This window comes from Lissotriton helveticus, chromosome 6 (genome assembly GCF_964261635.1).
Source record: "Lissotriton helveticus chromosome 6, aLisHel1.1, whole genome shotgun sequence".
In the NCBI taxonomy this organism is placed as follows: domain Eukaryota; kingdom Metazoa; phylum Chordata; class Amphibia; order Caudata; family Salamandridae; genus Lissotriton; species Lissotriton helveticus.
In genome coordinates this window covers 649,714,407-649,739,268 of record NC_136067.1, presented here as the reverse complement: position 1 = coordinate 649,739,268, position 24,862 = coordinate 649,714,407, and the positions used below count along the sequence as shown (strand labels likewise).

The window sequence follows — 24,862 nt, the reverse complement described above, 5'->3', positions numbered from 1 at the left end:
AATGTGATGTCTTGTGCATGCTTATTTACTAGTCTTACAAATAATACCAGTTGAGATACTGTTGTTTATGCAGTCTAACTTACCCAAATCTCAACCTGGTTTATGGGTATACTCCTGTTGTCTTTACATGCCTTTAACTATCAGCATACTGAAACGCAGTTTGTATGAGGTATCTAAAGGACTACATGTCAACAAAGAAGCAATGTCTGCGATTTTCTTTTACAAATCATCATTCTCAGGTGGGCTTGACCAGTTATCAGAAATTGAAGTGAACCAAGGCTACAAATCGCAAAATGCATAGGCAGTTAAATGAAAACCCAGAACTGGAGCAGTGTGTGCTTAAAGATAAGTGTCTTCTAGTAACCATAAGCATGTAATATTATAAATTGCAATTTACCATGTCAAAGGATATTGATTTATGCTTCGCTGAGCAGCATGGAGAAGATGTACTGATGTATGCCTAAAAACAATTGTCAGGCATAACTCAAGTGCAACTCAAGGGTAATTAAGGCAATGCTTGTATCAAATATTACAAATGAACTTCGAAACACAGGATCCAGGTACTACTGAGAGCTAAAAAAAAATACATAGTAGTTCTTGTTTAGGCTTTGACTAGGACAGTGAAGTCAAACAGTTAAAGCTTACTCTTGGAGAATGGTGTGGGTAATTCATCTAGATTAGGATGCATTTGTGTAACTTGCAATTCATTGAATTGTATATAGACTTTAATTATCATTTTATTAATACGCCCAATAAGTTGGTATGATAGCTTCACTATCTTCCGATTGCATATTTTACATTATTCTGCACCTAAACTGCATTCTCAACTAATGAGTATAAACAAAAAGTATCCTAATTGGGATAATCCACACCTAATAGCAAAGGGCAGCACCTGCTTACAAATGTTTCAATGACTGACAAGTCTTTGCAATTCTCTTCAGAGAGGGGCAATAGGCTGCGAAGAGAGACTGACCGCTGTTCATGGTTCCAACTGTTCTTGTGGGCCCTGGTAATGTGAGAGGCGAACAGAGACATTTTACCACATATGCAAAGTGGGCAATTACCCAGGGCCCCCACTTTCTATGGGGCCCTCCTGGGAAACTGGAGATTCTCTATATCTGACCTCTGTCTAGTTGATTAATCTCTCTATCTCTGTCTTCAGTTACTAGGTCCCAGACAAGAAATGTTTCAACAGTTTTTGTGTGACCCTGTTAAACTGCCACATACAACTTAGTATTGTTTGGCGGATGTGGTCTTACATTATCAGGAAATACATATTATGTTTAAAATTTGTTCCATACAAGAACCCCTAAAATATGTTTTGACCTAGTCACCCAAAACCCTTCAAATGGCATTGGTGACGGACAACAAATTCCAGGCCTTGCGAGCGAACATGCAATCTTGGAGGTGGGTACATGCACACTGCTGCTGAGTCGGCCATGCAAAGATTAAGATAGGAAAAGCAGCAGCTGCAAGATGAAGGGCGCAAAGACACACAAATGATGGACGGAATGCAGAACGGCTGGCTGGATCCAAACTGGAATGGCATGGTGAGCAAAAAACGATGGATTTAGGCCCAGATCAAGCTATCCTGGCTGATGACGACTGAAAGCCCGAAACCGGTCCTAGGATGCTTGTTTCCAGTCTAGGGAGGACCTGGCCTTGCAGTTCGGGCTGGACTGTTCCCATTGGGTGCTGGGTCAAGACTGATTTGCATATGGCTGGGTCGAAACGGGAATTGCATGGTGAGCAAAATAAAACTATACATTTAGGCCCAGATCTCTGTATTGAGGTGAATGTATGACATTGTTCTGCAATCTGTCCATCAATTGTTCTTTTTGCATTTGTCACCCCGAGTGGGACGGGTATGCCCAGACATGGGTCCCGTGCTGTCCATGCCACTGGAGTCAAGCTATCCTGGCTGATGAGGGCTGAAAGCCCGAAACCAGTCCCAGGATGCTTGTTTCCTGTCCCGGGAGGGCCTGGCCTGGCAGATCGGGCTGGATTGTTCCCATAATAATAATAATAATAATAATCCACATTTGTAAAGCGCACAATCATCCGTAAGGGTCTCTAGGCGCTGGGGGCTGTCGGGAAGATTAAGCAAGCTATTGCCCACAGTCACATGGTGCTGGGCTAATCTGCCGCCGGTCCCAGGGATCGAACCGTGATCCCCAGATTCCGGAGTCAGTCGCCCTAGCTGCGGCGCCACACCTCTTCAATACTGATTTGCATATGGATGGGTCCAAACTGGAATGGCATGGTGAGCAAAAAAATGATGGATTTAAGTCCTGATCTCTGTACTGGGGTGAATGTATGACATTGTTCTGCATTCTGTCCATCAATTGTTCTTTTTGCAAGATGAAAGACAGCAGTCTCACAAGCTTGGCGGACACTTGAATAATTATTATGATACCGCGTGTAAGCACACAGACCTCCCATGATCATTAGGCACTCTTTACAAATGTGCTGATGCAGGGTACAGACACATGCATCACTTACAATCATTGGCCAGTGGCAGAGATGAGGGGATACAGTGTGCACGTCATAAGACTACATTGAGTAAACAGGATGAAGCATGCTGGTTTGAAGACCACCCATAAAGGAGAACATGTTACTAGCAGCATTTCATAGCTTCTAGTCTCGTCATCTCCAACCTACTCCCTTAACTCAGTTTCTGGATGACCAGTGCAGGTTCTCTTCAAGCAGGGAATGATACTGCCTGGGTCATTCAACAACATCAGCCACAGAGTGTCTTCTAAGCACAAGTGGTATGGTCCAGTCTATACCTGGTAAAAGGAAGACAGCTAAGGGCTCTACTTTTAGCTCTCACCTTCTTATACACTGGTGTGCAACTGTCCTAAAAAATAAAACACTGGATTTGCTAGGAAGCCAACTTTCTGTCTAGTCCTGGGGCAGTCCAGCAAAACCAAGTGTCCAGTCACATTTATTGGGAAAGAGATTGAATCAGAGCAGAGTACATTTTCCTTTCAGTCTGTCATACCTCCATGAAACCCATTAGGAGATTAAACCATAACCTTCCTTTCATGGATAATAGGTAGACAGATACTTCAACCAGTACAAAGCACATGATAATGGGAATGAGCAGACAGCCTAAGTCTTCCTGTATGGAGTAAGGAGGAAGTGGATGCCTCAGGCCATCCTTTCAGACCACTATCAGGTCACACCTTGACTTGTTGGAACAGTTTGGTTTCATTCCACTTGCAGCAAAAGGTCTTCTAGATGATGATGAATCAAACAGGGCACTGCTCTTTGCTTCACGAATAATCCCAGAGTGAGGGAGAATCTGAGGAGCAGCACAGGTAAACACGCAAGTGAGTGAAGATATCCAACTTTGACAACCACTACTGTATGGAGCACACAACAACTTTAATGCCTGGCCTGTATTAGTGACGCAGTGCCAAAATGTAGTTCCAGTGATTCCACCACATAGCAGATCTAACACGGCTGAATGATATTTCCCTATGAAAGAAGTCAAGCAGCTTACCGTCAACAAAATCGCAGTTGCATTCCCTTCCACAGCAGACATCTGAATGGCAGACTTTAGACTATTCATAAAGTTGTGGTGCCCAGATGTGTCCACTGGATGAAGGGGGACATCAGCCATATAAAGAGAAAGCTTGACCAAGGTGCGGAGGTGAGAGCCGACAGAGCCAACCAGCAATAAATTTCCACTGGAGTTTAAAAAAGATACATACACATTAAACGTTTGTCATGCACATTTAATAAAGGTACATCTTTAGTATCTTTGAATCCAAGCACTGTTACAAAACATCATATGGAATGTGTAAAAATTGCTGGTCATTTCTACACATTTGTTGTTTTCCAATTCTTGACATATATGCAGGGCGATTTTATAGTGGGTTGTGTTCCTGCATCTTTATTAGCGAGGTCTTGTTATGTGAAGTTGAATTTATAAAGTGCATGCTAAAAACATCTGTAGGCTGTTAAGAGCATGTATCAGGAGTTAATGTACAGCCAGTCAACTTGTCATATTGTACAATAACTTCATACTGTGTGACCAGGACAAGAGAGTCCTTGTCTCACACACTCATGGGTATGCACACACATACATGTATGGTGTGTGTTTCCTGTGTTACTTTTTTGTTGCTCCCCAGTACTGTAACCAACGTCCCCCTCTCAGCCCTTTCCCTACCTTCCCTCCCCACACCTTCGTCGCTGTACCTCTTACCACTCTTTTAAATCTTAATATTAAAACGATGTACCTAATCAGGATTCGCTATGGGGTTCACAATTGTTTTTCTTTAGAAACATATTTTTACTACATAAGCATTATCTGTTCTTGTTTTCCATTGGTTTCAATAAAATTATGTATTTCTATAAATTTGATTTTGAACTTTTTGGATGTTCAATTATATGGGTTCTCATAAAATGGTTTTCTATTAATTTGTTTTTCTATGAATTTACATACTACAATAATTCACACACAATGCTGCAAAAAGAGCACCTTCAAAGAAGTGTACTAAAATGCTCCAAATAAGGAAAAATAGGTATGGGCCGCTTTAATGCTGGTACCCTTTAGTAATTAAATTCAGGAATGGCAAAAGAACCATGAACACTGAGCTAAACAAACAAAACAGTGAAAACTTCCAGCCGCCCTTCACTTCAACACAAAAGCTGGCTACTAGTCAGCAGATTTTGAGCCTGAGGTATCAAAGGGTTTTACCTATTCTGTGTCAATCGTTAAATGAAGTAAAACATAAGGGCCATTTTTCTACATTTATGATTTATTTACTGTTTACCTTAGACACAGATCACCGCAACGTAAGAGCATTTGGAGTGCCACAGGAAATCCGGGATAAAAACCGGATGCAGTGATAAATGTCACTGGAATCGAGAGGTGTTGGTAATACCCTTGGATTTGAGGTTCTTGACCAGCGTTCTCCAAAGGCGATCCTAGAGGGTTGGATCCATGCCAGGTTTTTAGTATATCCCTATTTAGATAGATGTAGTTATCTTAAACATCTGGCCTGGATCCGGCCCTTCAGGACTGAGTTTGGAGAACCCTGTTCTTGACCAATAATTGAGAAATCACTTGAGCTAACTAACTACCACATATCTTTGAAATCCATGTGCTGATATTGCCACCCTTTTGCTTGTGGTAACCTGACATGGTCTTTCTCTGATTTAATGGTGCATTCCTGCATTTGAATAATGCAGCACTACCACTTTACTTTACATTTGGAAGGTTGAAATGTGCTGTAATACCAAACGAAATATTTTTCAACCACTACTGCTGCACTTCAAAGGAGTTCAACACTCTATTATGTACAAATATATGACGTTATAACGCAAATAAGTACAACGCATGCTTTTACAACGTGGTTTTCACATCGCAACTACCATTACATTGCATGATTTTACAAAGCATGCCATTACAACGCATTTTTTAAAGCTACCAGTACAACGCATTCCATTACAACGCATGCCATTACAATGCATACTATTACAATACATAATACTTGTAGGGCAATCATAGGGTAAGTGTTGGATAATCTAGGGGTACAAATTACTATTCCCACTCCAGTGAGTGCAACAGCAGGGAAAGCTTTGGATAGCGTAGGGGTAAAAATTACTATTCCCATCTACCCCAAAACCCATATCCACCCTAAAAGTAAAGAATCTCTATTACTTACCTATAATGCATTGTAATGGCATGCCTAGTAATGGTATGCGTTGTAATGGCATGCGTTGTAGTGACATGCGTTGTAATGCATGCGTTGTAATGGCAAACGATGTAAAGGCAGTTGCGTTGTAACAGCTGCATTGTAAAAGCAGTGCGATGTAATGACTGCGGTGTAGTGGATGTTACCCATTATTTACAGAACTGTCAGATTGCAACCAGGTGCATTCTGTAACTATTAGAGAAACACGATAAAGCACTACTGCAGAATCTCACCTGTTCTCACAGGCTAACACTCTGTGTATACGTATTATCTGTTCCACAATATTCTCTGACAACTCTATCTGAAGCTTCTGGTGTCCCAGTTCTTCATTGTAGTGCTGGAGATAGGTCTGGAGGCACTCAGTGACTTCGTCTAACTGTTGGACAGGCTGCAGCAAAACCTTGAAAAGAAAGAATAAGAAGTAAATATGTACTCATCAGTTTTCGTACCAATCATTCAGCTTTTGGGGGCAGGATACTGTGACAATTTTGCTTCGGACTAGGCTTGCTTTACTGTGAGAGCAGAGAAAATCAATATTTTTAAAGGCAACTAATGTTAAAGGATGCCAAGAAATTGTGAATTTGTTTTCAATGAGGCAAAGACAAAATAAGATGCGATTTACTCAGATCCTTCATAAATTGACAGCTTTGGGTGCCGAGATACTTTGTTTTTAATGTGTAGTTTTCTCTTCCTTTACATATATATGGTGTGTTGTAAGTTTTGCATAACAATATAGGTGGGGGGTACAGACAGCTTTAGCTGTTTGAAAAGATCTCATGTCAGCACTGCACTATACACAACACACACAACAAAGAACACGCAGAAAGGGGCTTTGGCTCCACCAACTTAAGCCATTGGCTTATTTGGGTGAGCCACTTTCAGTCACTGGATGAATGGTATGTCTGTCACGTTGTGGGTCAGCACATAGAGTTTAGCAAATGAGTAATTTTTAAGGTTAGATTTTGGTGAAAGGATATTGAAAAGGAGTATTTTAACATGAGGGTACAAAGTATCAAAGGAGCTTCTGATCATAAAAGCATCCAAGTTGGGCTACCGTGCGAGCTACAATGTTCTGCCAACCTCCAAAGTTTTGACATTGAGATGGGTTCAGAATCACAGATATGATGACATGTCTATTATTGCTGCCAGACATGAGCATTGTGTGACCATTGCTGAAGCGCCTGTAGCCATTCTGAGCCCAAACAAATGCAAAAATAAATATTAGCAGACATATTAAATTGGCCTTTAAAGCTCAAGGACTGAGAGGTTGAGACCTACGTTCATGCAGTGACCCACAAACCTGGCTTGCATGGTCACACTCACAGCAGGGACTTCTTTGGTATTGGCAGCTTTTCAGCTGCAACACTTTTGTTGAAATGGATCAGGCTATGGTGTGCATGAGATGAAATAGACAGAACAGGTCAGCAACTCCCATTTTTATTTCCGTCACATTGTATCTTAACATTATTTGAGTATGAAGAAGAGGTATGCCATTATTGCCTGATAGCTCCCACGGATCCGCCAAATCAAGAACAAGCAGTCAAGCACCATCTGCACCAAAATCCTTTCCCAGTGCATGACGGCACAGTGAATACATGATGAGTGGCCAACACTGCTCATAGGGGAGTCACTTCTCCATCATGCCCAGGGGCGAAGCTTCAGGGGGAGTTTTGGGGTGTTACACCTGCCTAGAAATATAGGGACAGATGTAGGTCGCCCAATACTGGTCGGTAACGGCCGAAATTACCGAATTTCGGCCGTTACCGACACGTATTTGACTTTTGAGATGTAGGTGGCATGATTCCTGGATTCGGTATTTTACCAAATCGGTAATTTAAGGAATCGGTAAAATACCGAATCCTTAACATACCGATTACCTACCAATTCGGTAAATTACTGAATCCGTAATGTTGGGAGCACTCAAGCTAGTGCATTCCTGAGTTAAGGATTCGTTATTTACCACCAACTACAAGTTGGTGGAAAATATCGAAAACCTTTGTAAAAGCAATTATTTTGCTTTTACGACAGTGCGATGTGGCAGATATGTGTGCCACATGTGCACCCATGCACTATTCAGGGGTGCAACAGGGTGTCAATGTTACACACTGCCACCCTTGAAAATGTTCCCCCTATTACCGATTCGGTATTTACCGAATCGGTAATACTGAATGGCTTCCCATTCATTCCTATGGGCCTTCAGACCCATAGGAATAAATGGTTATTACCGAATCGGTAAATGCCGATTTTTAATTACCGAATCCTACCGATTCGGTAACATTTACCGAATAATTATCTACATCCCATTTACCTATTTTTAAATACCGAATCGGTAAAATTCGGTATTTAAGAATAGGTAAATTGAGATTACCTACATATGGCCCATATTCTATAGTAAATATTTGGGTACAGGTACTTTCGGGTCGGGTATGGTGAGATGGATTTCACAGAGGGTTTTTCATGCCCTAAATTGACACACACGTTTTGAAGGCCTTAAAAACTGTTGGTCAGTTTGGAAAATATTGTGCTTTAGGTACCCCTAACAGTCCACACTCCCCTCTCTATCCACTGCCGCTCTTACGCCCCCTCATGTCCTGCGTCTCATATAATGTATGTTAACAAGGCATGCAACTCAACCCCCCCCCCCCCCAATCTTACTGACCAAGCTACGCCCCTACGCATAGCTGGAGGGTGGGCAAGGCCAACAGCTGAGATTAACTGCTTTAAATGACGCCTGGGTACTCCTAAGAAATTTAATAAGTATGTAATTAAAAAAAAGCTGGAAGAGAGAGAAGCCCTTTCTATAGGACAAGAGATGTCCTGTCACATCTTTTGGCAGCGGTCATTTAGCATAATCAGTGGCCTTGGGGTCCAGAAAGGCCTGAAGCAGCAAACAAAGAGCTAACTCTGTCCTGTCATCTCACAGGCTATGTTTTACCAGGTGGGATGCCACTCGGAGTGGGGGCTGGTGCATATGCACCGGGATCACACAGAGTAACAGAAATGTAAATATATGAAGTAATAGATTTTTCACGTCACCATGTGTTTACATTTCTGCTGCTCAAAACTATGGAACTCAAAGCTGCCCAAATCTCTATCACAAGTCAGGAAAAGCAGTGGTGCTGAAGAAGAGTCGGTTTCCTGCCCTAAATTTACTTTGAATATGGTTGTCCATAATTAGCAGGCTTCTCGCCGTAAGAGGAGTCAGCGCATTGCGGGCCCGCCTAAAGAGAAGCAAGAGGGCTGTGGAGCCTAGAAGGCCTAGTTTCAGCAGAGTAAGCTGGATTGCTGCGCTGCATGCTGCTCCTGGTCTCGCCTTGGAGGCCTTCCTATAGCAGTCCTGTCTCAGACAACTTCTGGTTCAGTGGATGTGCCGTGCTAAGGCTCAGAGCGGGAGTAGCTAGCTCGAGAGTGCTAAGCACCTGCAGCCACGGGACGCACATCAGAAACTATAATGGGATTATTACATCACAACTTTCCGTGACGAGTTTGATACAGGAGTGTAGCTACCTTTAGTGAAGCAGGAGCAGTGGCACCAGGTCCCTGATGCCTGAGGGGCACTGAACGCTGATTATTGCTGTATTTTATAGTTCGAATAATATCTACGAGGCCCATTTCCTTCCTTGCGCTAAGGCCCATGGACACTACAGGTTCTAAAAAGAATGCTTCATTTCAAGCACAGGTGTTTACACAGTGCCGAGTTTTCAGTTAATCAACTGAATTACCTCTACAAAGACAATTGGAAAACCTTTGTAATTTTACTTAGACTGAATTCAAGTGAGTGTGCCTCTGCAAGAGATTTGCTAGGCAAGGTAAGGCGTCTCTACGAACGAAGCAGGTTGCAAGAATGTGTGTACAGAGTGTATGTCCTTCTAAAATAGCGATGAGAGTTTCAGAATTGTAGCTTTATTAGGGAACAATAAGAACATGTAACTAACTTAAATCAGGGCTCGAAAAACCCAGAAAATGGTACTAGTCCTGCAGGTCTAGTACCTTGAAAAATCTCCTCGACCTAACTGCAACCCACTTGACCTCCATCTCTGAAAGCGGAGCGAATGTGACAAGATAAGATTTAAAGGCATCTTTATTGCTCATTAACTTTGTGAGCAATAAAAATGCCTTTAAATCTTGTTATCTTGTCACATATGCTCCGTTTTCAGAGACAGAGGAAAAAAAGTTAGTTTGTCTTCCTACTCGCCAGAAAGGGTGAGTAGGACCTAAAAACAAAGCACCGTCGTTAAATTTAGCTCGCATATGCGAGCGGTCAAGTGGATTTTTCGAGCCCTGTAAATTCTACTTCCGTTCAGACTAAACTTGACCAATGGGATTAAGATGTATTGTATCTAGTATGTATTGGTCGCCTTTGACCTTCTATACCAATTTAAAGGTAACTAGATGGCATTTACACACACCAAGTTCCAGTACTAAGTTACTGTCTACAAACCATTGCAATCTAATACTTTACTCTAATTGGCTGAATTAACGAAGCCAGACCTACAACTCCCAAAAAGCAGCGGTTAATAAATGAAGGCCCAGGGCTGGAGATGAGCTTCTTTAAGACGTAGAGACATCGGATAACATTTCTGTGCCTGCCGGCTCAATTGTCATACCAGCCAGTTTAGAGATGATGCAGAGGTCCTCAAAGAGTGTGCCCCAGATTAGACCAGGGTCTTACACTGAGCCTACGTGCACATGCTGGAGGCACAAAATGGCAGATTTACAAGGAGTGGCGCAGCCCTGAATATCAGCAGGGATGCGCCAGGTAAGATGCGTCACACAAGTTTACCCTTGCGTCACCACAGATACGCCACATTTACAATCCGGCGCATTGTGGCTGAAGTATAAACAGATGTGTGACGCATCTGCTGGCGTAAGGGCGGTGCATTGCTGGAGTCGTGTCGCAAGCACAATGCAACTCCAGCAATACTCAGGGACTGCCAATACCTAACATGCTGCGTCACACCTTACGTCTGCTTCAAGCAGTCGCAGGGTTTTGACACAGAGGCATCGGAAAAGCGACTCAGTGAAATCTTGTAGATTTCACTGCGTCACTTTTCCGTGGCTTTTTCCAACGGAACGCCCGCCCCGCATACATTAAACCTGATGCACGTTTAATGTGGCACAGGGCTTTACAACGTGACGCATCTCCCTAGATGCGTCACGTTATAAATAAGGCACACCATGGCGCATGGTTTACGCTGCCGCTGCGTCACAGAAGTGACGCAACGGGGGCGTAAATGTGTCGCAAGGGGCTTGCAAATCTGCCCCAAAGTTTGGTAAGGCCTCAACAGTGGTATGCCAGTGCAGACTTCCACTGGGTGTGTCTTTTCGTAAGGGGTTTATTGTTGTTAATAACACTATTAAAAATGCTTTTCATTTTTAAACCGTTGATACGCTGCCTGCCACTTTTGTCGTGCAGTATGTAACGCTCTGAAAGTTGGGATCTCTGGTTTAGCTGTCCGTGTTTGGCTCACCCGATGGCCACTGGGTTGAAAAGTGCCCATCCCAGCCATTCTCACCTCCTCTCATCTAATCCAGTAAGTAAATGTTAAAAATAGCTAGCAAGAGAGAAACATCCTTTAACCCGCAGTCTTTACAATGACCAGCCTTTACAACAGTCATTACCCCGCATGCGAGGTTACTATGTGTTACTTTACCGCGCAAGTCGTTACAGTGACTTGCTGTAGGGGGTGAGTTGTTGGACTGGTGTTGGCTTTTTAAGTCCAACTCCTTCCCTACTGTAGCGTACACTTGAGTTGGAATAGTAATTTACACTATTCCAAAGTCAAGCGCCCCCTAAAGCAAGCCGTTGTGATGACTTGCTGCTAAAGTAACATGTGGTAACGTCACAGGCAGGGTTGTGACTGCGTTATAAAGAGTGCGGGATAAATACCTGCGGGGTTCCGTCATACAACCCTAGCAAGATAGCAGAGGCTTTAATGCCCAATATATCATCTATTCACTCGTCTGATTAAATGACTGTGTTTATTGCTGCTTTATGAAGGGCCTGATGTCCAGTGGGGTCTTTTCGTGAGTGTCAGTGGCTGGCCTAGGGGCGATGAGGCACCGCTGCAGGACGCAGCAGAGAAGAATACCTAGGCCCAGGCATTCATTACAACACAACAGGTTAAATAGATATCGCTTGGCCTCAGCGGGGAGAGAGAGGAGTGGGGAGCAAGGGGTAGGACAGCTAAATCCCTGAAGCCTTTCACCAGACCTTGCTGAATTAGTTCAAGACACCCACATTCTTGCATGCAACGGGGCGGTTTCTGGGTCGTTCAGTGTAAGAGGGGGCATTCTAAAAATGCAAATAATAACCTATAGTAAGGAGATAAAATTGGAGGTGGTTATGCTTATTTTGCACTAAAACGTTAATTTAAAATATCGATAAAGAGGGCTAGTATTATTTTTTTAAAACACTGACCTGAGAGTATAAAGGCTGACATGGCCCTGCACCCCAGGTCTTTTGTTCTGAACCCCTGTAGTGTGCCAGACAAACAGCTCCTGATTATTCGAAATTGACTGCGGTAAAATTCCAGTCAACGTGAAAGGGTGTGGGTATGAATGATGACCACTGCTGTGCAGAATAACAATATGGCTACCTGCAAAGTCAATCAGACGGCCAGTGACAGGCTAACACAAGGAAACACAGGTATGCACATGTAATGGATGGATGAGGATTTATGAAGCGGTCTACTACCTGATAGGGCGGCCTGGTGCAAATAACCCAGGACGCAAGTGAGCATGCATGTGTCTGCACGCGTCAGTTTATCCCAAGGATTTGTGGAGTGTTCAGTCCATAGAAACATTTAGAGACTCATACTGGGACTTTTGGTATTATTTTAAAATACAAAAGCCAAATGTGTAACTTACAATATAGATTTTAATCCAAGATTGCAAATATAAATATGTTTCTAAATGTATAAATAAAGATCTCAATACAATCAATGTAAACGGCTGGTACATTTGATGGCTGTAATTTTAGAACATTGTCTCTAACAGCCTTCGCGGAGTAGCTCAAGATCTACTGGTAGCTCTTCAGCTCCCTGCAAGTAGCTCTCCTGTGTACAGTCCAGACTACTAACTTTGAAGCTTTTTGTTTAAATTTGTATCTGTATACCAAAATTGTGAGTGTGTATTTAAGATAAAAATGGATGCATTTTCAGAACTCATGAACTGGTATTTGGAGAAAAACTGCTGAATTTCCAAAATATATTTAAAGCCGATATCTGGGTGATAAATCATGTTGAGTTCGGAAGACTTAAGACTGAATACTAATATTATTACTTTGGAGCCAGGGGCATTGCAGCTGTGGCTGTTATGTATTCCCTATGTAGAGGCATTCCACCTTGAGAAAAAAACGTTTTTACATTACTGCTGACACCCTCGCCTGAGGCACCAAGTTGATCACTACTGGTAATCTTGCATTAGCTAATGCAAACTTGTCTGATGTGGTCATTATTGTAACACTAATTATATTAGTAGCTTGGGATGATTTTCATTAAACAAAAGTAGCTCCTATTACAGAAAAGGCTGGATACCTCTGGTCTATCCCATATCTAAAACACTTTCTACATTTTGCGCCAGAATAGCATTTGATTAACGAATCATAGACATGTAGGTACTATTTGCATGGATTTCTAACTTACTGAAGAGTAAAAAAAATCCCTTGGAATACACATAGAAATACACTCATCTTATGCCTGTCTTAAATATTATCCACAGTGCACCTCTATTCAATCCAGCAGCCTCAGTCCAGCAGAAATATAACTTTGTTAAAGCATGGTGGGGAAATTACAAGTGTTGTCAATTATGCTGTCATATCAACAGGGATGTCATTAATGATGTCAACTGTAATGGTGTGTGGCTTTGGGGCGGTTTTTTTGTAATCCAAACATCCCTTTATTGAAAGAGGTTTCACTTAATAAACATAAGTACTTGATAATTGTCATCTAAGACAATGCAAGGCACGGAACACTTCTGAAACATTGCATATTGGCTGGTAAAGCACTAGTTGGCAGGCTGCAGTTCTATATGAAAGCTCAGTTGTGCACATATATGGGAAATAAAAGAAACTAACCGTGCATGTGGTCTTACCTTAATGCCTTTATTCAAATTTCCAGTATTTTTCTGATGGGAAAATGTAATTTCCAATGGAAATGTGACAAAGCGAGTCTTCAGTGACCCAAATTGGATATCTGAAAAATTCTTGAAAAACAAATAATATTTCTACATAAAGTGTAAACTAGTATAAGTAATTCTTTATGGCCAATACGTTAAAATCATTGCATTATAAAACAAATACGTATCAGCTAAAGCATTATTAAGATTAGCATGTGATGAGTTATGACACGTATTGCGTTAAAACATTGAGGCGTAGCTGGATTGTGAGCAGCAGAAAAGGTTAAAAGCAGACGGTTACATTAAAATTAGCTTTGAACTGGATTTTGTGGTTTGCTGGTAATTGAGCCAAGACTGCTTCTTGCTTAGGTTCATTGTTTGGTGTTAATTGGAGGGAGCTGGTATTTTCTGTCTAAGCAGACTTGCTACATATAGCAGAAACCTGGTAGCATTGCATGATAACTGAATTCCTTGACCGCAAGAGTCTTGTTCGCGCTATATAAAACATTCAAAATAAAATAAAATAGGAGTGTTCTTACTGCAGGTGGCAAGACCTGATCTGAAGAGCTCTTAAAGCAGGGTGTAGCAATTTTCGCCTTAAAGGTAAGAGTGTAAGACACAAACACAAAAAGTGAAGTAAGCTTTCTGGCTATGGCGGCATAGGCGGCATTGGCTTTCCAGCCAAGGCAGCTTCCAGGAAGGTACAAGGTCCTTTGATGGAAATACGGCAAGTCAAAAAAGTAGGAGTGTGTGTTGAATGGGCGCTGCAATGTGGGTCATGAGATATAGCTGCGGGCGCCAAGAAGTGTAAGAATGCAAAACTGCACGAGTGCTGTTCCTTGGGCAAGTTCTGCCTTATTAATGATCTGAGATTGTTGCTTTGCAGCCATGTTAATTATTTTTTGGGCAGTGGTGAAGTCCAGATTTGAGTTTGGGGCGTTTTCTAGTTTTAGATTGTGTTAGGCCTGCTGGAGGACCATTTTTCACGAGTTTTATTTTTGATCTCCCTCCTCATTTCCGACCAACAGGTGGTGGCCAATAAAACTTGTGGGGCTGCCGCAAGCTTCCAACAGAGTTTGATGAGGTTACCACTCCTAAACGGGCTTTGGTGGAACAGGCCAAACTCCAGTCTGACCTGGGATTGAGATGCATGCTACGGAAGAGGCATTTAAAGAGTGACGATTGGAGCAGGTTTAGTGCATTTGATATGCTCCCTTTTAATAATTCAGAGTGTGAGTGATGGAAGAAATTTTGTTGTGAAGACCTGTAGCAAATAATGTTTTGATGTGCTGCCAGTCTTCTTTTGAAGCAGTTTAAATGCAAACTCTTCTGTGGGTGAGGTGCTCTCTGAACGATAATCGGGCGTCCATTACAACACCTAAATATTTGTATGACTTGACCAGTTCTAAGGGTTTGACGCAGGCTTTCCACACGAAGTTTGGATAAATGCTCCAAGATGTGAATGAGAAGCATACCACTTTTGTTTAAAATTGTGGTTTAATTTCAACCCCAACATTTGGATGTATTCTGCCAATTGAGTACTTAGAAGCTGGAGGCCGTTCAGGGTTTAGCTTAATAGGACAATGACATCAGCATATTGAAGACACCTGAGCGGTTCATCGGCTAGTTTGGGAGAATCTCACACCCTTTCAGATAGTTGGTTGTTGAGGTCGACCAAATAGATATTGAATAAGCAGGCTTTAGGCCTGTGTGAGTAGGATTCAAAGTTGAGACACTCCTTATGTCCAAAAGTGCTTAAACAGCACCTTACATTTCATTTGTGTGCAGCGCAGCCCATATCAATCAACACAAACAACTAACAAGAAGGATGAATCTCGTGGTGAACCGCTGCACGAAATAAGAGCGAAGCGGAAGAGGAGGTTTCTATGCCCCTCGAACCCTGGAGGACAACTAAGCCAGGAATCCCGGGAGAACAATAAAGTCGGTCGTCCCGCATTTACAGGCAACATAAAAACGAGGTGTCTTGAAACGGCAAGTTCAACATTTGAACCCTAACTGAGGTTAGCTGTTTATACGAGGACTTGAAACTGGAAAACTACTACAGAGAAAATCAAAACTACTGTCTTGCTTAAGATGGAAAAATTCTAAAACCATCGAAACGCGTTGACGCAAATTTGTTAACATAATCCTATGGTGGATTCAATTCTGTATTTGTAAAATAAGAAGTACATCAAGGCTGGGTCCCTAAATAATTGACTTAGGATATGTTACTTTGAATGAAAGAGTGTATTGTCTAAAGCCCTTCTTTTCTCTTCTTTGTATATCAGTTTGTTTTGTGATTTGTGCTTGTATAATATTAGGAATGTTGTATCAACTGTGTTGTTTATATGTCTGAGATATAGGTGTAGGAAAAATTTCTTTTAAAAAGGAATGTTGTATCAACTGTGTTGTTTATATGTATGAGATATAGGTGTAGGAAAAATTTCTTTTAAAATTGTCGAATGATTTTTAATGATCATATTTTAATAAAACCTGTTTTGAAAAATTATATTTTTAATTGAATGTTTTAGTAAGAGATTTTATCTTTGTTCTGTGTGTTGTTAGCCATAATAGTGTGGGTGCTGCTAGGAAAGAGATACACTCTAACCTCTTATGTGTTGAGGTGGTGTTGCAAATTATTTTCCTGAGGGATATTTTGCTACACTTGCTAAAACTAATCTATTCCCTTGTCAGAGCAAGGGGTCTCTCTCTGCTTGCTTTTCATTATAGATAAACCATGGCAGACTCTGTCTGACCATTTTGACCTTCACTGGTTCAAAACACCATTCAAGGGTGTTCTTTGAAGTGTTGCCAGACAGTATGAGATTGTGTGATTTTTGCCACAATCCATTGCCTGTTAACTACCCACTTTGAGGTTGCTTCATGAACTAGTGCTTGAAATGTACTTGACTGTGGGACTTCTGCCTCAATTTGTGAGTGTTTCCTGCACATACATTTCACATCCTGATGATGAGTCTGCTCTAAATACTTATGCCCAGGGGTCGAAACGTCAACAAAACAACATATGTGGACTGTGTTTTTAAGACTTTGATGGAGAGTATCAGCACACGTTTAACAGGTGTTGATTTTAAACATCCTACTATCACTATCAGCCACATGTATATCCTCTTCACTGCGGCGCAAATTCCGCCGCAGTGCTGGACATTCCAATCGCGGGCGTGATCATGACGTCTCCCGCCGTCATGAGCACAAGCCTACCGTGACTCATGACGGCCGGGAGCAGTCATGAGCATGGAAGAGGTTATAGTTCTGTCCATAGCACATATGCACTTTTTTCACAATTGATCAGTTTCCCTGCACCGTCGCCTTTTTTTTAACCAGAGTTTTATATAGCACAAGCTTGACCCAAAGGTATCAGGTGTCAGAGCGCTTTACACAAGCACCAGTTGCGTTCCATGAGGACACATTCATTTTTGTTAGGCACAGAGACATTAAGTGATTTGCCCAGAATCACAAGATGTTGCGCGTCCTTGCCGAGACTCAAACCTGGTTCCCCAGATTTTAGGTCGACCGCCCTAGCCGTTAGGCCACATCCTTTCCCTTTGAGGAGCACCTTATCTTTCTAGATAAAATATAAGAATTTCATTAGGATTTTTTTTATATATTTAAAAAATGGAATATATATAAATAAATGCACTAAACGCATTAATATATTTACTCTTGTGAGGGGTTTTCTTGTATCCCTATTCTGTTACTATTATCTTAGTGCTATGCTAGCACAATTGTTGTGACGAATAGGACACGTTAAAACGCAAACATTTACAACGCATGCCTTTACAACGTGGTTTTTACATTGCAACATCCATTACAATGCATGATTTTACAACTCATGCCATCACAACGCATTTTTAGAAACTACATTTACAATGCATTCCATTAGAATGCATACCATTACAACACATACTATTACAACACATACTCCTTTTAGGGCAACAGTAGGGTAAGTGTTGGATAGTTTAGGGGTAACAATTACTATTCCCACTCCAGTGAGTGCAACAGTAGGGTAAGTGTTGGATAGTGTAGGGTTAAAAATTACTATTCTCCATTACTTACCTTGTAATCTGTTGTAATGGCATGTGTTGTAGTGACATGCAGTGTAATGGCATGCGTTATAGTGACATACGTTGTAATGGCTGCGATGTAATGGCATGCGATATAAAGGCTGTTGCATTGTAATGACTGTGTTGTAAATGTAGTGCATTGTAAATGCAGTGCATTGTAATGACTGCGTTGTAATGGTTGTTTCCCCCCCTGACAGGCACAACTGCCCTTCATGTGCCACGTTAATTATTATCCATGCAAATGCTTGAAAGCTATCCTGCGGACAGCAGCCCTCAAAGACCAAGAATCTGATTCAGCAACCCACAACTGTTTTCTGTTCAGCTATCCAATCAGAATACTCTCTGTCACACTAGTCACACTAGTGAGAACAATAACTTTTTGTGTGCTCTTTCTTTCGTTGGTTGTGGTCTCTTTATACTGAAAAAACTCAGTGTCCTTTCTCTGCACTCCCATTTGAATCCAGTAGGCATAACAGGCGCAGACAATAAGCTCCCACATTTCTGAATCTCAGTAGATACTTAACTAAATAACTGCCCTTCTTAGTCACATCATCTACCATGTAATAGAGAGGAATTATAGTCCTGCTGGACCCCTGAAATGAAACAACATGGACAAGATACTTGTGATCTGTGTACTCTATAAAAAGGTAAGCTCCCACTCATAACCCCTCCTCCAGAAAATCCGAAGTGCTCACTAGCCCAATAAAAAAATAGGGGCTCTGGCTCCACCACAGAAACATTATTCTCATACACCTCCAAGGTTAATTAGGCAATACACACCACCTTTCCTTTACCATCAGTCATCTCCACCAACACTGCGCCTAAACATTTGGTACTTTATTTAGCTTAAGAGAAGTACATCTCATTAACTGTTGTTTCAAAAGCTCAACAACATAACATGTCAAAATCCTTCAAGAATTTAGACAATTACACCATTAACCCTAAAATTATTCTTATTTGTTTTTTTATTTTGCAGGATGTATTCCTTTCTTAAGGCATCCATTAAATATACGTCTTAACCGTGTACTAAAAGATAATGTCCCAAATATTTTGCTGTAAGCACTCTCAAATGAAACTATATTGAACTCTTCTCAGTACCTCAAATAGTACCAGATAATGCTTTTTCAGTGCTCCAACCAAGCAACAAGATGGCATCTTAGAAAACCTGAACATATCCATCCCCTCAAAGGTCACTGGCATAAAGTGCTGAAACACTGCTGCTGTGAAAGACAGGACAAAACATGCAGCGACATCAGCATGTTCATTTGCAGACCTATCCGGTAATAGGCTTAGTTGCAGTGCCAATATGTCCATATTACAATGCCCATACAACTTTAATTCTCTTTACTAGGCAGAATCTAGTTACTTTAGTCACTCTTTTCGTTCATCTTTTCTTCAACATTAGGAAACCTCGTCACAGGTGACACTTCAGGAACATGTTCTGTCTTTTGTTCTTTGTTTAGACGCCCTCATACAGCCTATCAATGAATCGATATCTGCAGGTCTGTTGCCTTTCCACTTTTGTAGGGCCTCTGGCCTTAAGTTCAAGCTTAGTCTTTGACTTCGGCCAACCTGCTGAGTTATCAGCATTTCTCATTTTGCTACAACTGGTCCATAATGTCTCCTGTTGTCATAAAGAATGGTGTAAAATGTGTAGAGACCTGTGGGGAAGCCCATCAAAGGTCCCTGCATGGCTCTTGTGTAGAGAAATAAGAAACTGAAGATAAAGCAATTAATTTATGAAAAGATCACTGACCCAAATCTATTTATGATTGGTTATGTTATATTATGTTACATTGTTCTTGTAAAGCGCATGTACACCTGATGGGTTTCATGGCGCTACTCTGAGGGATGCCGGAACCCAGGGACTTACTCATATGCTTGTGTAAACAGCCATGTCTTGAGAAGCTTCCTAAAGTTCAGCAGGTCTTTGCAAGATCTAATTTCAAAAGGCAGGGAGATCCAGTATCTAAGTGCTAGTCCAGCAAACTTGGCACCACCCATGCGCTTCAGTTTGAAGGAGGGCGTAGACAGAAGTTGTAAGTGAGCAGAGCACAGATTACGCGTGGGGATGTGCCTTTTAATTAGGCTGTCCACATATTTAGGGCTCCTGCCACTCAAGGATTTAAAGATGAGACATCCAACCTTGAAGGCGCATCTCTGAGTTACAGGGAGCCAGTGCAACTTCCTCCTGAGGGAAGCGGCATGTTGCCACCTGTGTTGCTGAAAAATTAGTCTAGCTGCCTGGTTCTGTACCAGTTGCATTTGTTTAGTTAAATAGGCTGGAATGCCAAAGTATAAAGAATTGGCGTAGTCTATATGGGACATTACCATGGCTAGGACTACCTGTATTAGAGCTTCCTGAGTGAGAAATCTACTGATTATTCTTATTTTTCTCAGCTGAAAGAAGCACATGGAAGTCACTGAGCCAATTTGGGTCTTCATTGTAAGATCGCAATTGAGTGTTATCCCCAGACATTTAGAAGAAAAGGATGGGGTAGGAGACTGTCCTAATTCCGTTGGCCAAAAATGAGGACTCCAAGGGTTGTGGGGTTCCCCCCCTTTAGGATCAATTCAGTCTTGTCTGGATTTAGTTTCAGGTGATTGCTATTCATCCAGTCACGAATGAGCAGCATAGTGGTCTGAAATTCATGGACGGAATCAGGGGAGTTACTGATGGAGAGCATGAGTTGAAAGTCGTCAGCGTAGTTGAAAGTACGCTCTTTCCTTTCTTTCAGAGCACGGATCAGTGGGAGAAGGTGGAGGTTGAACAGATGGTGGGATAGTGAGGAGCCCTGCAGGATTCCACATGTAGTCTTCATCTTAGGGAACTGGCCTATGCTGACCGACTGAGATTGGTTTTCCAAGAAGGAACTGATCCAGTCAAGAGCTGAGCCCTGGATTCCTGCGTTTCTGACACGGTCGATCAGTATTTCGTGGTCAACCGTGTCAAGGGCTGTGGAGAGATCCAGCAACACCAGAGCCTGCGGGGAGAGGTTGTCGGCCTCTTTCCAGAGAGTGTCCAATACTGTAAGTATGACAGCCTCTGTAGAGTGTGCTGGACGGAACCCTGCCTGATGGGGGTCAAGATATTCAGACTGTTCCAAAAAGGCTGGGGTCAAGATAATCAGATTGTTCCAAAAATGGCAGAAAGGCATCTGGCCACATGGGCTTCAAGTACCTTAGCTAGGTATGGAAGCAGGAAGATTGGGCAGTAATTCGTCAGAATTTTAGGATCAGCCCCTGGCGAAGAGAGAAGAACAATTGCCTTCTTAAAGGTGTAGGGTACGTAGCCCTGGGACAGTGACTCGTTTAGAAGGGATAGAGCTGGGTCAGGGAAAGCAGCAAAAGCTTCCCTTAAGATCCGAGGTGGGCAGCAATCCCTGGGTGAGCCTGATTTTACCTTGGCCAACTGATCCAGGAATACTTTGTGGCTTATTGTCGGTATTTGCTCCATGCTGTGAATGTTCGTTTGTGCAGTCGAACATGCCTCAGAGGTAGGGCATGTAGGAATGCTAGCCTTAATTGCCGTAGTTTTGTTGATAAAGAAGATGTTCAAGGAATGAAAGAATTGGTGTGAAAGAATGAGTATATAGGTAATTACTTAACCCCTTCGACGCTCATGACGAGCTCAGCTCGTCATGAGGTACACCTCTCGTACGCTCATGACGAGCTGAGCTCGTCATAAACAATGGGAATCAACAAATCTCAGCACAGGAGGGGAATACCATCAGCATTGATGGTGTTAAATAAGTATTAAAATCCTGGCTAGTGAAAATGGTCTTATCAAACATTTGCGCTAAAACTGGTTCAGCAAATTAACAGCTATAAGCTTGATTATAATGCCATGGTATTAGGTGGTAATTTAAACCATCCAATAACTAACAATACCCCATCGATTTTTATTTACAGGAGTTACTATACATATCACAATTAACTGTGGTACTTACAACCAGACTCTAGGCTCCTTTTAAGGTTGAAACACATTAATTAATTGTTGTCTGTGAATCATATAGGTATTACTTTGAGTAATAGGATTGCTGTTTTCCCAATGTTGTTATTTCGTTTTACAATGGATAATTCCATACCAGGATCCATAATGCTTCTGATTACCACTTTATAAAATTGAGAGGATTTGAGTCCTTCTAGGGCATAATATTGTTTATGCTTTGCGGTCCCCACCGATAAGCAAATTGACATTGGAAACCTAAGGTTTATCACTGAAGTTGAGTCTACTATGGCAAATATTGCAGTGGGGGGTTATTTTAGTACATCTATTTCTGTGATATTCCTACAGATGGAAAATACTTTATTCCCAAAGGCCTCTGGTACTGGGCATGCTTATAACATATGTGTGTGATCAGATTTAGTATCGCTACAACATGTACACACATTGGCCTTCAGAAGCTAAGTCTTCTGCAATTAAGGTCCTCTTAAAAAAATATGACACTAACAGCAGTGGGCAGCTCTTTCTTCTGCAGTTACATTGCAGTTACTCTTGGATGCAAGGTCTGTTGATGCATTTGACCAGCTGGTCTTTGAATAATAATTCAACACTAATAACTTGTGCCTTGGAAAAAGCACAGTGATACATGATCCTTATTGTCTGAAAGATCTTCTTAAATCTTTAAAGAATTTTCATACCGATCACTAGTATCACTCTAAGATTCTCCAAAATGAACCTTGGGTATAATATTGTAAACTCATTTCCCAAGCATCTCAAAGGTTTGACGAAGAACACCTTGTTTGCCAACAGGTCGGCTTTTCTCCCCAACAATGGCCCACGAGATAGGTTTAAACACTTTTTGCCATCGTTTTTTGTGGGACCAAGGATCTGTATACCTCTGGCAGGCTGTGGCATACTAACAGCTGCCATGCCTCATGTACACAAATAGATAAAATAAGAGACAAACACAGTACAGTAAATGTACTAGCTCACACAGTTCCTTCACCACAACAGCACAACCCTTTGGGATATGCAGCAACGATTCCACTTCTAAATATTCTGAGACCTGAAGGCCACCCATGAATAAATCCACATTTGAAACTAAAACAACACTGTGGTTTCCAGGCAGGATAGGGCTGTAGGTGCCAGAATATGTACTGGTGCACCCCGAAATCCAGTGTCAAAACATCTCGAGGAGTGCCTTGCAGGTAGGGATGAGAGCACACAAGTCATCTAGTGTGACTTGGTTACACAACTACCCTACCCTATCGCTCAAAGTCTGTAGCACTTTTGAGGTGATGGATCCAAACATTGTCATGACAACACACCTCGGGACATGAGGGGGACTGTATTTCTGGTATAGACCTATTTGATAATAAGCTTAGTAGCTTCATGCTCTGGAGAGAGGCAGTTACACCAGATACCAGCAACAAGGGATTAAATCACCATAACATAAACTTCATAAACCTGAATCCTTGCTCTCCTTTCAACATTACTTGGCACTGAGCAGAGTCTCAGGGTTAAGCGGCAGTCCCCTAAGACTTCTAAAAAAACAAACAGCTTCCAGCAGTGGACTTCTACAAGGCAGGCACTTAGGAACAAATATTAGAAAGGCTGGTCATTTGGACTGGAAGCATTCATCACCAAACAAATCTGTGTTCGATCTACATTTGAGAAGATTTATAGAGTGTAGCTAAATAGGTTTGCCAAATTAGCTCATCTCTGAATTGATCAATGTAAGGCCCAAATATGAGTCCCATGGTTCTTCAAAGGCGCCAACAAGTCTGAAGAAATAAAAGGTGGCATGGCAACTTCTTGGGTACAATCTATCAAACAAAATATGTCTATATCCACTCCTATCATCTCAAAGGGAACTAACCCCCTGTGGCAGTGGAACCAGACCTGTGTCTCTACTTCTTAACAAAGACACTAAAAGGCACAAGAAACCTCTCTTTTGCCCTATCCATTCTCCAACCAAGGGAATTTCATGCATCAATCTGAGTTCAAATGTACGCAACAACTGGGGCACTACAAGCCTTCTGGTGGCCATCAGTTTGAGCTGTGCAGTTGCCATCCTATCAAGAAGCTGCAGAACTCAGAATCTCCCTTACCCCTCTGTAAGGTCTTAGTATACTGGAGCAAGACCTTTAAGCGCGATCACCTCCACACTATTATGTATACCTTTTTGGGGATTACGTCTATAACAGGATCAGACAGACCTGTCAAGTTAGAAGTTAGCGCTGCCATTGCTAGCTCCGGAATGAGAATCTCAAGTACTAACATTTTAGCTGTGGGTTGTTCCTTAACTTGCCTTCTCAGTCTTTGTGTTTTGTGAGTTTATCGTTCACTGCTGTAGTAAATCACAGCACATAGGGTCCATGCAGGGCAGGCAGTGACAAGTTACAACCACTGATATCTCATAATCCTGATAGCCTTTTTTAAATGTCCTTAACGGCCAGACAAGGACAATTTACAACTCTCCTCAGTGCTATAACCCCTTTGCATTCTAAGGATACCTCAGCTAAAGGGAATCTCTCCTTGCCTTGCCCAGCACCAAGATAAGCTCATTGAGAAGAATTTTGCGAGCCTTGCTGGAGCAGACTCAGGGCTCATTTTTTCTAGTATTCATTTGTATACGGGCACTTCCCACCCTGGCTGTTCATTTTAGGCCATTAATATTTAAGATTAAAACTTTGGATAATAGATTTCCTTCCTTTATAAAAACACTTCTTCTTACCCATCAACTGCGGGCTTCATGATTACCACGTTAGGACATGGACTGCAACGGATTGTTCTGGAAACATGGTTTGACATTCCTCCCCTGGAAATCTTAATGACCTTGCTTTTGGTTTCCTACTGGGGCTTCCTTTGGACACACTGATAACAGTGTCTACTGATTACAATTATCAGGCATTTTATCTACAATTGTCTAAAGTGCTATTGTCAGAACCTCAGATTTGATTTTGGTTAACAAACAATTGTACCTTCACATCATATGATTTGTTGTT

The 24,862-nt window shown here is 41.8% G+C and overlaps 1 protein-coding gene across 1 annotated transcript in view; it reads right to left on the bottom strand.

Annotated features, from left to right (window-relative positions):
* The window catches only part of LOC144762435 (dynein axonemal heavy chain 5-like), a 1,437,549-nt gene that overhangs the window by 543,376 nt on the left and 869,311 nt on the right, over positions 1–24,862 (bottom strand). Inside the window, exons 70-72 of the mRNA XM_078647616.1 lie at positions 13,803–13,913; positions 5,942–6,108; positions 3,509–3,695 (exon numbers count right to left, since the gene is read on the bottom strand). Of these exons, the coding sequence (XP_078503742.1) occupies positions 3,509–3,695; positions 5,942–6,108; positions 13,803–13,913 (465 nt within the window). The remainder of the gene's footprint in view (positions 1–3,508; positions 3,696–5,941; positions 6,109–13,802; positions 13,914–24,862) is intronic.